The 14999-nt window shown below is 41.9% G+C and overlaps 1 protein-coding gene across 2 annotated transcripts; it reads left to right on the forward strand.

Annotated features, from left to right (window-relative positions):
* The first annotated feature begins 1542 nt into the window (after nucleotides 1-1542).
* On the forward strand, nucleotides 1543-4521 carry LOC100282569 (uncharacterized). 2 transcript variants are annotated; one of them, XM_020553354.3, is made up of 6 exons: nucleotides 1543-1719; nucleotides 1822-1940; nucleotides 2298-2400; nucleotides 2492-2555; nucleotides 3820-3908; nucleotides 3990-4521. In XM_020553354.3, exons 1-6 carry the CDS (start codon nucleotides 1681-1683, stop codon nucleotides 4083-4085), a joined length of 510 nt encoding a protein of 169 aa, XP_020408943.1. In that variant the 5' UTR covers nucleotides 1543-1680; the 3' UTR covers nucleotides 4086-4521. The 2 variants fall into 2 exon arrangements, with proteins under 2 accessions (XP_020408943.1, NP_001300810.1); NM_001313881.1 differs by having other exon boundaries at nucleotides 1577-1719; nucleotides 1837-1940; nucleotides 3990-4505.
* The last annotated feature ends 10478 nt before the right edge of the window (nucleotides 4522-14999 follow it).

Genomic DNA, 14999 nt, shown 5'->3' on the forward strand with positions numbered 1-14999 from the left:
AGGTAGAATCAAGCTCTCGGTTGTTGAGGTACACCATAATCCTTGCTTGCTCTATGGTAGATCCTAGCCGTATAGGATCTAGGCTCCAAAAGTAACAAATGTGATTAATGAGGTCAATGGATGCCCCAAGTACTCAAGTGTTGTCTTTTCTCTCTTACCGGATCTCACTCACCCCACAAAATTGATTCTACACCAAAGTTTAAATCTTACTAAGAGAGGTGGCTTTAGATAATGTATAAGAAGCACCAGAATCAATACGGTCCAAATGTGGAGGCTTGGGTATAAATACTCCCCTCACACAAAAGTAGCCATTAGTGGTCATTAGAGGCATTACAACCTCATACCAGATATGTATGCATTACTGAAATCCCTATGTTTGGTTTTGGAAATTGAGACTAGTGGACTAACCATTTGCTAAGTTTGTGATTAGGCTTGGTTAGGTCCACACCAAAGTGGAGAAAAAAGCTTGAATATGGATGAAGGGTGATCATTCAAAATGAGGCAAGCTCTAACTTGGAATGAAGAAAGGGAAAAACAAAAACAACAAATTCTGAAGGTGAAGGTATAAATAGGATTTTCTTTTTTCGGTCAAGACACAATAGAGTGTATGATAGAATTTAGGATAGATGACCATACTATAAGAAAAGAGCTCTAAAATTTAGCAATCTCAATCATCTATTGCCACTAGATGTTGGGTCTACATGCACATGCATTTAGGCCTAAGTGACCAGTCTACAAATGAAGATAGTTTAAAAACACTCTGAAAAATTCTAACTTGGGACTCAGACGTGTCTGGTAAGACATTACAAATGCACCACCCTATTCCACTAAATAGCATGTCTTCGAGGTACTTATTAACACCCATCGGATGTGTTCGATAAATTTCAATAAGAGTACTGGACCCGACACAATTCAACATCTAGTTAGCGAGAATTGGGAGAGTTGATAAAGTTGTTCCAAACGTACCCTTAACTTATGAAGAACTAGACTTTTTTAGAGCTAGAGTTCAATCGACGGGGCACACAAAATGCAAAGCAAGAGGTCGGCAAATATTTTCCCCATTTCCCTTGGCGCTGCCGCCCCACCAAACCACCACCAATACAATACAACATGAATGTCGCTACCTGTGTCTATAGATTGTCAAACGGGCTGAGCCAGTCCAACCACAACTTGGCCCGCTAGATCCGGCTGCTAATAGGGTCGTGCTGGATGGGCCCACGTGCCGCGGCAGCGGGCCAGGCACGGTGGCCGGCTAACCGGACTGGGCCACTAGCATGACGGTCAATTTGAATATATTGCATATATCAAGAAAAATACGAGGGGGAGGAGCCTCGAACCTACAACCACCTGTGCAAAGGGCTCATCTAGCTAGGGCGGCTAAAATTTGGTTGTGTTATATAATAAATTTATGTACTAAATATATGTGTGGTATTAATTTTAAAATAAATAATATAATTATGTCGTGTTTCTACCGACACTATGGGTCAAGAGAGCGGTTTTCACTATAGGAGTGCCGTACGGTCTCCGTTCGGTGTCTAGGCGGCCAATTGTCCATCTATGCCTCTGTCTGGCCCTGCCGCGCCGTCCGCACGCGCGCGCACGACGCACAGTCACAGATAGATACCTTTCCTCTCTTCTCCCGTCCGGCCGTCCCCTCTTCCGCGGCAACCCCGGCGCGGCATGGCGAGCCCGTCCTCCTCATCTTTCCCGTCCCGGAAGGTAATAAACCCTAAACCATCCAGCCGCGTGCGAGGTCGCCGCTCGATTTGACTGATCTCCATGCTTCCCCTTTTGTGGGTTCCCCCTTTCTCTGTGCGCATGGTTGCGCGCGTTCAGGCCCTGAGCAAGATCGCCTGCAGGCGCCTGCAGAAGGAGCTAACGGAGTGGCAGGTCAACCCGCCCGCCGGCTTCGAGCACAGGGTCACCGACAACCTCCAGAGGTGCCGCTTCCCCATCGCCGCACTTCCTATCCCCTTTCTCACCAAGCAGTCCCTGCGGTGAGGGGTTTAGATTCCTTTCTCCGTGGCTCGGTGCTTGCCTACTGTTTTCTTATTCTCGAGTCTAGGTTGGTCACTACTTGGTCCTGCTGAAACTGTGGATAACGTTCCGCGTCCTGTTTGATCCGAGACGCGACGTGTTGCGTTCGTTTTGGGCTTGTAGGTGTTGGTTTCTCTATTTCTCTCGTCGTCTTTTCCAAGGGATTTTCAGTAGATGTTTCCTAGTGTTTTTATGATCTTGGACGAAAGAAAAACTTAATGAATGCAAAAAATAATGGTGGATGAAACAACAACAAAAAGGTGGGTCGTCGATGTAGCCGGGGCACCAGGCACGCTCTACACCGGCGAGACCTACAAACTGCAGGTGGATTTCTCCGAGCATTATCCCATGGAGGCACCTCAGGTCAATATCTTCTCCCCCGATTGATTATTGCGTTTGCGTGTGCTTCGGGTTTTAGTGCCTTTTTTTGTAATGTTGTCTTCCTTTGTTGCAGGTTATATTTCTGCATCCAGCACCGATGCATCCACACATTTACAGTAATGGACACATCTGTTTAGGTATAGCCGTTAATTTCTATTCCCCTGTTGACATTTTTTGGACCAATTCTTGTATTTTAAGTTCACCAGCACTAGGATGCAGTTTCTATGACATGGTCTTGTCATCATGGATGTCTTCCCTGATCTCTAGTGAACTTGGTCATGACTGACGTTAAAACCAGCCCTTGCATATTTACCATTTGTAAAATTTGGTTCACTTAGAGGAAAATATGAACCTATCCATGCAACTAAGTGGCCTCTCTTTTCGCTCCAAGTCAGCATCTCCGCATTTTCTCTGGCCACACCTCAAGCTGTCTGTTTTGTGATGTTAGTACTTAGTAGAACACCTTGACAGTGTTCTCACATACGACATATGCGGCATGCTAAAGTAAAAATGCACTTTGCATGATGCCATGATCAGTACCAGTGGTTGCTATGCATTATCCTGCACCCATTGATTTTGCCCCCTTGCTAATCACCTGGATCATTTTGTGATGTCACTGTTTTTCCTAGTTTGGAATGGCCCGTCATCTCTGGAGTTGTATCTAACCTGTTAGTTAAGGAATATGATTAAGCTAGAGTTATAGGTTATATTTGCAATTCAGCCCTTTGTTTTCTTCTATGTAAGCTGTCATGTCTAATCGATTAACAGCAATAATTGTGTGCTAAAATGACGCTTAGTCAAGACAAGATATGCCAACATCAATGGAGGTTTCAATGCAAGCAACATCTTTAAAAATATCGATTAGAACTTTCAAGTACAAAACGATTCTATTAAAGCCCAATAATATACTATCTCTTTTTTTCATCATGAACAGCATAAGTCTTCTTTTCCAGCTTGGTCCACTGGCTATGCCATGAAATTCCTAACAATATGAGTACCAACCATGATGCCATGACCATTGGTATCTATCACTGGCCTCTTGAGGTTATATTTGTAGGGCAAGTATATATTTTGTATATACCTGCAGTCCTGCGCCCATTCCATGTGTTTGTGCCTCTTTTTTCAGTCTTTAGTTTCTTTTACCTCATCGACTTGAATTGCCAATGTGACCTACCTTTTCTAGCTTAAAATATTTCAATTAGCTAGCATGGCACAATTGAAAAATGTCTTCTGTGCTAGAAGTCTTTTGTGTCCTGGTACTGTAGAAGATGGAACTTGTAACATTTACTGTGCCTTTTGTTTTTGGATGTAAGATAAGACTAATCCCTGATAGCTGACATCTCCATTCATTTTTATGCCATGAAAGAGCTATTCCAGTAACTATTGATTCATTACCTACAGATATATTGTATGACTCGTGGTCCCCAGCAATGACTGTCAGTTCTATCTGTATCAGCATATTATCTATGCTGTCCAGCTCACCAGCAAAGGTTACATATTTCCTCTACATATCCTTGTTCAATCGGTGGGTCTTGCTTTCTGACTGCAATACATACATGTACCGATTGCAGCAACGCCCAGCCGATAACGATCGCTATGTCAGGAACTGTCGCAATGGGAGGTCACCAAAGGAGACCACGTGGTGGTTCCATGACGACACTGTGTGATGGGTGGTTCCGGCTGTTGTCCTGCCCGCATTTTAGTTGCCAGACTACATGGGAGATGATCTAGGCATATTTCAAGCGACCCATTTGACCAGAAACTAACACGCTCTTCTGGTTTGTAAATGAGTGTGCATCAGCGTCAGGTCTCTGTACTTGTTGATCCTTACACCGTCTATAGTATGTAGAATAATGTTTGTATCTTTGTCAATTTACGGAACAGACATGAAATGCAGGTCACTGTTGACTTGCAAGATTTCTGAATCCTTCTAGTTGAAAGTTGAAACGAGGGTTATATATGCTTGGTAGTCTGCTCCAGATGCAGCAGCTTTAGCTCTAGTTCCACTTAACTCTAGCTCAAACTATGGCAGAGCTCTTTTGGGAGTGGCTGTGTGATCGTGTAATAATATATCTGTTGTGTGAGTATTGCAAAATTCTGTAATTGTTCTATTCTGCTGCTCTGATGAATCTCAGTGATCTACACTACCAAACTACAAAGCCATTACAGGTTAGTAACATGAACATTGGTGAATCGAACTACAGATCCGTTACAGGTGAGTAACATTCATGAATATTGATGATGCATAAATACACTATACACCGGATCTTTTTTGTTACTATAAGGCTATTCTCAATAGCAGTTTCATTCTTACTAGATAAGGGGTCATGTCAGCGATTTAGATGACATGCCAAATAATTAATAAAGAGCTGAAATAGGATTTATAAGGATGAAAACATGTCTACATTGTCACCACATAGAATTTAGATGAAATATCTATACATAACAAGTCAAAATCTATCTCAATTCATTGTAATACATTTTAATTCACATGAAATTGCAATAATCGAACAAGACTTGATGTGGTTGGTGTCTATAGTCTGGTCTGCGTGTGATGGCACCACTGGACAGAGGAGGTCTTCTCTCAGATGACGATCCCAAAGGTTTTCTCCGAGTAAGAAACAACACATTAGGCTCAATATATAACCCCCATTTGAATGTGTCTAGATTCATTTTCTTTGTTTTATGCTCATATGCAAACCCACTTCCACTTGTATGGACACATACATTATACTCCATCCGTTCCAATTTATAATTCGTTTCACTTTTTTACCCTAAGTTTAACTCGCTTGTCTATTAAAAAAAATCATAATTAACATTGTTGTTAATTTTTACTATGATATCATCTACTTTATAATGTACTTTAATTATAGCTTTGAATTTTCTATTTTTTGCAAAATAAATAAATAAATAAGACGAGCCAGTCAAACGAATTATAAATTAAGATAGAGGGAGCCAATGTGATAGGTATATGTATGATCTTGACAATGAAAATTTGACGAAGTTACAATCTGTCGGTGAACATGCCATCTACTACTAAAGTATAACCTATATAGACAAGTCTCACCATAAAAGGACTTGGATCAACAAAATAGTCATTCTCTCATAAAAGTTGTCATGTTGTGTCTTTCAACAATATTCTTTTTATCTTTTTTCTTGAAAAAAAATTCCTTCTCTCTGCGTTTTTGACAAATTCACAGTCTGTCATCATCTGCTACTAAAAGTATAACCTAGATGGACAAGTTCAGCCATAAATTAAGAGCTTAGATCAACACAGTATCCATTCTCTTATAAGCCGTCATGTCGTGTGTACTTCGACAACTCGCTGCAAGCGCGAGGTTGGCCGGATGGATATGGTTGTTTCCGGCGTACGAGTGGATGCAGACAAATAGCTTAAAATAGCCTGTATTGCATTTATCTATATAGTATCTTTTACGTGTAGACAATCAAATAGGTGCTCGGATAGAGTCAACGTATTTGGTGGTGCAGGGTGAGACAGCGCGAGCAACCAATCACATCGAATATCTCTCTCTCTTCAGATTGGCTACCATAATTTATCTACAACTTATTTCTGGAAGGAAGTACACATGCTAAAAAAATAAGAGAGTTTAAACATTATGATCGTGCTCCTCATTTCTTCTCTGATGATTAGGTAGAAATCTGGGAAGAAGAACATACAGTCTACAGTTGCACTACATAAAAAATGGATAAACATAGACAACTGCGCATATTACCAGCGCCGTTTTAACATCAATCGCTGTCAATCACAGCGCGGCCCTTTGCTACCGCCAGTGTCACTTGTAGAGATGCCAAACGGGTCGTCCGGTCCAGGCCCGATGAAGTCAGGTCCGTCAGACACGGTTAGAAAATTGGGTCGGGCCGTCTAAGTCCACGGGCTCTTTTTTTGTTCGAGCCTGGCCTGCAGCGGGCCTAAACGGGTCGGCCCGGTCCGTTTAGTACGGAAAAACGGACCGGAAAATGGGCTAAGCGGACCGATAAGCTCAGTTTAGTGCAAAAAAGCGGGCTTAGAGGTAAACGGGTGACGAGCTAGCCCACCGTTCATAGTTTCCTGTCCGAACCCGACCCAGTTATTCATGTCGGGCCGGTCCGGACCCGCATAGAACCAGGTCGTGCCGGACTCGAATTGGGTCTAAACAGCGGGCTTCGTGCTGGACTTGCGGGTCTCGTGCTTATTGACCATTTATAGTCACTTGCAACATATACAACCTGGACCTAAGTCACGTACACGCATGCATGATGATTACAAAACCTCCTTCATAAGAAAAAAGAAGGTTTTGAGAGGGAAAGAAACTAATAAAAGGCAACAAAGAAAAAGATATAAGATATAAAGGAGAAAGGTGAAGTGCGGTCATTGTTGGGCAGGCAAGGGAAGCCGTTTTAGGTCCACCAACTGGTTGTTTCATAAGGAGATGGAGACCATCCATCCGTCCACGCACACATCCATCACCTATCGTCTTCGTCTCCAGTTCCGTCCGTCTGTCCATCCTAACCTAAGCGCCCACTCCCAACCTCAATGTGTGCGTCGCAAGCCCCATATGCACGTGTGACTTAGGTTTCAAGTGTTGTTTTCTCTCTATATATACATTGACTGCAATGATTTGGTTAAATTAAAAATTTATCGTACGTCCATGTGTGTTTACATCAAGAGCATTGTTGTTGTTGTTCGCAATTATTGTGGACCATCGAACTCGTTCATCTTGTTGTCAGCTTAATCACGAGACACGTCTGGGTGATGGAGGGTGCTAAACTTCAATTTCGATGGATTGTAGGATCATAATTACGACGACAACAAAGCCTTTTATCTCAGACAAGTTGGAGTAGGCTGGTTATAGGATCTTAATTAACCATTAAATTTTTATTTGATAGATACATATGCTAGACAGGTGTCAACAATGGGAAAAAAACTTTGCTGATGGGGGTCAGCTAGCTAGCTCCCTCTAACCTTTGTTGGGCCACTCTTGGTGAAACTTATCATCTGGGTTTTATTTGCATTTGATAAGATGTGATATGAGCATTTTTTTTATGATAATGTAACAGTATTTTAGGGGAAAATAGTTATAAAACTCTCCTGAGAAAAAAAATTTACCTTTGTTGGGCCACTCTTTTAGACGAGTGCTTTACTCGAACTTCGATGACTTTACTTCGGACTGTAAAAAATGTAAACCTGTGTGAAATCATTCTCTGGGTATTTTGACGGAAAAATAAACCTCTTTTTATTCATAATGTGCCAAGGAATCTTATGATACTCCCTTGAGAAGAAAAAAAACTGGATCAACAGTATTTCTAATCCTTTGGCTGCTGATTTTAAGGACGTAAGCTGGAGCTGCAAATGCTGTATTTATTTTTTTATACAACCTGACGCAGCAGCAGAAGCCAGCAGCCGAACGAGGATCGTGTTCAAACTTCAGCGATTCAGTCAGCCATGGTTGCCGACCCTGTACTATGGTTCCGGGAAGCGAAATGGTCCGGCTGGACCAAGTGGCACGAGTACGACCCCCACGACCCAAGCCTCTCCCGAGTCCCGAAACAGAGACCGGGGCCGGCGCGGCGCGGCGCCGTGCGACCGTGTCCATTGATCCCTTCCCAGCTTGCGGTCGTGATCCCCTGGCCGGACGCCGGGCCCTCACGTCGTCCGCGTCGCTCTCAGCCGCCATCCCATGCAGCGCCGCAATGCTGAGAGCCGCCGACCGCGACCAGACCCACCGCGTCCAAGCAGCTCCCATCGGCCATCGGCCATCGGCCTATGGCCTATGCCCCGGCGAACCATCACCACGGGGATGCGTCACGTACTCACGTGCCCTTGGTACCAGGAAATGCTGATCGATTTGATTCCTCGGAAATCTGCAGCATATCAAGCGGCAGGCCCAACAAAACCAGTGACCGTGAGATCTCTGTACTTGCGAACCCGTAGCGTCGGTCGCCGGGCACGAGCAGGAAGACGTTGGAGCGTTTCATCAACCGTCCGGTCAGGAGCAGAAATCCAATCGGGTGAGTGGAAGGATGAAGAAGAGGGCTCCAATTATTCAAGCTGGGCAGGAGTTCCGTGCATGGGGGGTTGGATGCCGCTGGCTCACGGCGGTATTCCGGTCACAGGAGTGCGGCCTGGATGTGGTTTTGGCGCCGGCGATAAACTAGTGCCATTAGTGGCGGAGGTCTGCCATTGCTGAAGGGCGGGCGGTGATGTACCCAAGCGAGGAGGGGAGCTAACAAAAAAGGCTGAGTTGGTACACCACAAACCTTTAGTTTTGGCGCCGGCGATAAAAAGAGTGCCATTGACTGAATGATTCTGTAGAAGTCGATACGGAATAAAGTTAAACAAACAAGCTATTAGATGATACTACTTGTATTAAACTTGGGTAAGTTTGAACTTTATATACGATGCTACCTGTACAGTGATGTATGTACCCAAGCGAGGAGGGGAGCTAACAAAAAAAGGCTGAGTTGGTACACCACAAAGGTTTAGTTTTATGCGTGCTCACCAGTCACCTACGACTAGGGATGAAAACGGTCGGGAACGGTCGGTAAAATACCTCTACCGTTTTCATTTTCATATTTAACTTGCGGGACGGAAACGAAAACGGGATATACCGGTAACGAAAACGAACGGGATAAATACGGTAATCGAAAACCGATACGATCCGGTCGGGTTAAAGCCGAAATCGGACGGGAACCGGTATTTTTGTTCGGTAAAATCACACATGAAAACATATATTCAAAACTTAAAAACAAATATAAAAAATTGTAAACACAAGTCTTAATTAAACATAGATAAAATCCATATAAATCTGGAGCACACATAGTTTAATGTAGCACATAAGTGATAAGTCTTGGGCTCTTGGCTAACATAAGAAGCCATATAAGTCTACTAGCACACATGACACAATATAAAGTTTAAAACACATATTCATAATCACTTGCTCACATCTGGATCACTTAGCATGCATAAACTATTACAACCAAGGCTCATCTGTCAACAAACGTAAGACACATTGCTCATGGAGAGGAGCCACTTGCTACATCTTCATTATTCTTAGAAAATTCTATTGCGTCTTCATCCTGTTAATACACAAAAATAAGTCAGTTTTGGATAAATAAATACATATAGAAGAACATGAATTGATATGCAGGGAGTATAAATAAATACATATAGGAGAACATGAATCTGTGAACTAACACGGCTGGGAGCTAGGCAGCTAGCAGCTAGCGCCTAACAGCTGGAAGCCTAACAGCTAGCAGCTAGCAGCCAATCAAAACAAGGCGACAAGGCGCATGCAGTGAGATCAAAAATCTGTTAATGCCAGCCATGCAGGGAGTATAACACGGCTGGGCAGCAAGGCGCATGCATCAAAACAAGGCGACAGCAAACAGCCCATGCATCAAAACAGTAGTGAATAATAGCAAATTAATAGCCCATGCACGAAGTAAATAATAATCTTTAAATACCTCATCCATATGATTCTCATGATTTGTTGCAGCAGCAATAACAGAGTCTAGCACCTCGAGATCACCAATCATTGTTGGAAAATATGTAGCACCTTGAATGACACAAATATGCATCAATATAAGTAAAATAATTGTTGAATAACTATAAATTGGAACTTCATTATAACATATATGCATTCACCTTTTCTAGATGCTGCTACCCAATCTTTTGTGCATATCAAAGCTTCAACAATCTCCGAACCAAGACGATTGCGGTAAGGATCAACAACACGACCACCAGCACTGAACGCAGACTCAGAAGCAACAGTTGACACTTGTATTGCTAGCACATCCCTTGCAATTTGGGTGAGAATAGGATATTCTGCAACCCTTCCCCTCCACCATGATAAAATATCAAACTGACCACTATGCTTCAAAAGGGGTTCAGACATATATTTATCCAATTCATTTGACTCTACTTGATCATAATCCTTCAACTCATGCAAATAGTTTTGAAATTCATCATCTTCATTTTCCATCAAGGTATCATCTATACTATCATTAGTAGTTGTCTTTGTCTTTGGAGCTGAAGGACTACAACTAGAATAGAATTGATACAATTTTCTAATGACCCTAACAAAGTCATCTACATGAACTTTGTATGAATCACCATGGAATTTTTTCATATAGAACTCAATCAATATTTTCTTGTACCTAGGGTCAAGGAAGCATGCTACAGCTAGTGCAATATTAGACACTTTCCAATATTTCTCAAACTTTTCACTCATTGCAACGGCCATTCTCCTAATGACAAATTTTTCATGAACACACCATTGGTCAATCAAATCCTTTATCTCACAGAAACCTTTGTAAAATAAATTTGCAGTGGAATATTGAGTACCAGATAGGAGTTCAGTGAGATCAAAAAACTTCTTCAAACACTTAAAAAGAGTTAATGCCATCTTCCACTCCTCGGCTTTAGGACAAATTGCATCGTACCTACAATAATTGACATTTGATTAATTGAGAATTTATAATGATGACATGTACAACAATTGAGACAAACATACCTGCGAGGATCACTTGTTTTAAGCCTTATTAGTGCAGGCTTATAATATAAGGCATCCCTCAACATCAAATAGGTTGAATTCCGTCTAGTTGAGACATCATATGAGATCCCTTTAGATTTATCCAAGTCACATTCACTAGCACACTTCATTAGTTCTTCCCACTGCAAAGGAGAAGATTTTACAGCAAGAACAATCGCTTTGATTTTCTCAATTGTTCCTGCAATTACAGCCAAGCCATCCTTTGCAACCAAGTTCAGTATGTGACAAGCACACCTCACATGAAAGAAAGCACCATCACAAACTAGATTTGAATCAGTGTCCTGCAAATCCTCAATTATATCGTGCACAGCTACTTCATTTGCACTAGCATTATCCAAAGACAAGGCAAACAATTTTTTCTCAATGTTCCACTTAACCATGATTGCAGTGAAGGTTTGTGATAACCTTTGGCCAGTGTGGCGCCCTTCAACATGAAAAAAGCCAACAATTCTTTTTTGGAGACACCAATCATCATCAATCCAATGGATGGTGACACACATGTATGACTTATTTTGACAAGATGTCCACATATCCATAGTTGTACTGAAGCGAGACTGAACATCTTTAAGTTTTCCATACAACTTTTCTTTTTCTTCCAAATACAAATCCATGATATATTTTCTAGCAGTGACACGGGACTTTATTGGAAAGTGAGGGCGCAGAGACTTAACAAACTCAACAAAGTACTCATGTTCTACAATATTGAAAGGATATTCATGCATGATTATTGCCAAATGAAGCTTCTTTAGGCTAACCACTTCATCGTACTTATAAGGCTCAATGAGATTTATGTCTTTGCCATGATCCTTTTCACTTTTTAGACACAACTGACCTTTAACTAAACTATGTGATGTTCTCAAGTGATTTCGAAATCCGCTTGTTCCATGATGACCCTCAGCCCTATACTTAGCCTTGCAATTAGGAAAGTTGCAATGTCCCCATACCTGAACGTATTTCTTTCCATCGACCTCCACTTCAATTTCCTTCTTGGTGAAATGCTGCCATACATCCGATGTGCACTTCTTTGCCCTCTTCTGTGGTGCTTCTTCTTCGGGTTCAGGTTGTGGTTGTGGTTGTGGTTGTGGTTGTGGTTGTGGTTGTGGTTGTGGTTGTGGTTCATGAACAATAGCCATATCATCTTGACTCGGATCTGTAGCTGTACCATTTGCATTACTACTGCTTACACTCTGAATAAAATGCCTCTCGGCCTCAGCTGTTGATGATGATGGTGATGTGCGGCCACATCCATGCCCACGCGCACGTGCACGTACATTCTGAATCCGACTAGAAGAGGCTTCAGCTTTTCTTTTCAACCCTGTTATAAACAGATTTTTCGTATTATTCTACAGTCAATATGATGCTTCCCAATCTACAACCAATTAGTAATGCTAATGCTATTGCTACTGTTTTTCTAATATATACCTTGAGCATATGCAGAGAATACGGAATTTGTTTTGCGAGTAGAAGGCGCTCTTGTGGTAGACATCAACTTGGCCAATCTTATGGCTGAGCCTGAGGGAGGATTATTTCCAACCGGAGGCGTCATCTGAGGAATGGAGTCGTAGCCGGCTAGCCAAAGTGGAGAGCAGAGCCCCTGGACAGCAGGTGTTCAGCAATCAGCTTGGTGCTGTACTGCTGTGACTTGTGAGCACCTGGACAGCAATCAGCAGGTGTTGCAGAGCCCCTGGACAGCACACAACAGCTTGGTGCAATGGTGCTGACGTGCTGTACTGCTAAGTGCTGTGAGCCTGTGAGCAGCCGTGGAGACAGGGAGACCGCGGTCCGCGGATGGCCGGATGGGCGAGCGCCGAGCAGTGGAGGTCTGGAGGACCGCTGACCGCAGATGGCGGATGGCGGATGGGCGGATGGGCGAGCAGTGGAGTGGAGGTAGGGATGAAAACGGTCGGGAACGGTCGGTAAAATACCTCTACCGTTTTCATTTTCATATTTAACTTGCGGGACGGAAACGAAAACGGGATATACCGGTAACGAAAACGAACGGGATAAATACGGTAATCGAAAACCGATACGATCCGGTCGGGTTAAAGCCGAAATCAGACGGGAACCGGTATTTTTGTTCGGTAAAATCACACATGAAAACATATATTCAAAACTTAAAAACAAATATAAAAAATTGTAAACACAAGTCTTAATTAAACATAGATAAAATCCATATAAATCTGGAGCACACATAGTTTAATGTAGCACATAAGTGATAAGTCTTGGGCTCTTGGCTAACATAAGAAGCCATATAAGTCTACTAGCACACATGACACAATATAAAGTTTAAAACACATATTCATAATCACTTGCTCACATCTGGATCACTTAGCATGCATAAACTATTACAACCAAGGCTCATCTGTCAACAAACGTAAGACACATTGCTCATGGAGAGGAGCCACTTGCTACATCTTCATTATTCTTAGAAAATTCTATTGCGTCTTCATCCTGTTAATACACAAAAATAAGTCAGTTTTGGATAAATAAATACATATAGAAGAACATGAATTGATATGCAGGGAGTATAAATAAATACATATAGGAGAACATGAATCTGTGAACTAACACGGCTGGGAGCTAGGCAGCTAGCAGCTAGCGCCTAACAGCTGGAAGCCTAACAGCTAGCAGCTAGCAGCCAATCAAAACAAGGCTTCAAGGCGCATGCAGTGAGATCAAAAATCTGTTAATGCCAGCCATGCAGGGAGTATAACACGGCTGGGCAGCAAGGCGCATGCATCAAAACAAGGCGACAGCAAACAGCCCATGCATCAAAACAGTAGTGAATAATAGCAAATTAATAGCCCATGCACGAAGTAAATAATAATCTTTAAATACCTCATCCATATGATTCTCATGATTTGTTGCAGCAGCAATAACAGAGTCTAGCACCTCGAGATCACCAATCATTGTTGGAAAATATGTAGCACCTTGAATGACACAAATATGCATCAATATAAGTAAAATAATTGTTGAATAACTATAAATTGGAACTTCATTATAACATATATGCATTCACCTTTTCTAGATGCTGCTACCCAATCTTTTGTGCATATCAAAGCTTCAACAATCTCCGAACCAAGACGATTGCGGTAAGGATCAACAACACGACCACCAGCACTGAACGCAGACTCAGAAGCAACAGTTGACACTTGTATTGCTAGCACATCCCTTGCAATTTGGGTGAGAATAGGATATTCTGCAACCCTTCCCCTCCACCATGATAAAATATCAAACTGACCACTATGCTTCAAAAGGGGTTCAGACATATATTTATCCAATTCATTTGACTCTACTTGATCATAATCCTTCAACTCATGCAAATAGTTTTGAAATTCATCATCTTCATTTTCCATCAAGGTATCATCTATACTATCATTAGTAGTTGTCTTTGTCTTTGGAGCTGAAGGACTACAACTAGAATAGAATTGATACAATTTTCTAATGACCCTAACAAAGTCATCTACATGAACTTTGTATGAATCACCATGGAATTTTTTCATATAGAACTCAATCAATATTTTCTTGTACCTAGGGTCAAGGAAGCATGCTACAGCTAGTGCAATATTAGACACTTTCCAATATTTCTCAAACTTTTCACTCATTGCAACGGCCATTCTCCTAATGACAAATTTTTCATGAACACACCATTGGTCAATCAAATCCTTTATCTCACAGAAACCTTTGTAAAATAAATTTGCAGTGGAATATTGAGTACCAGATAGGAGTTCAGTGAGATCAAAAAACTTCTTCAAACACTTAAAAAGAGTTAATGCCATCTTCCACTCCTCGGCTTTAGGACAAATTGCATCGTACCTACAATAATTGACATTTGATTAATTGAGAATTTATAATGATGACATGTACAACAATTGAGACAAACATACCTGCGAGGATCACTTGTTTTAAGCCTTATTAGTGCAGGCTTATAATATAAGGCATCCCTCAACATCAAATAGGTTGAATTCCGTCTAGTTGAGACATCATATGAGATCCCTTTAGATTTATCCAAGTCACATTCACTAGCAC

Source organism: Zea mays, chromosome 5 (genome assembly GCF_902167145.1).
Source record: "Zea mays cultivar B73 chromosome 5, Zm-B73-REFERENCE-NAM-5.0, whole genome shotgun sequence".
NCBI lineage: Eukaryota > Viridiplantae > Streptophyta > Magnoliopsida > Poales > Poaceae > Zea > Zea mays.

Bases quoted from the DNA above. Each gene is read 5' to 3' on its own strand.
- LOC100282569 (XM_020553354.3), top strand. From the start codon at position 1,681: ATGGCGAGCCCGTCCTCCTCATCTTTCCCGTCCCGGAAG. The intron at 1,720-1,821 runs GTAATAAACCCT...TCTGTGCGCATG, and splicing joins CATCTTTCCCGTCCCGGAAG to GTTGCGCGCGTTCAGGCCCT. The intron at 2,401-2,491 runs GTCAATATCTTC...CCTTTGTTGCAG, and splicing joins ATCCCATGGAGGCACCTCAG to GTTATATTTCTGCATCCAGC.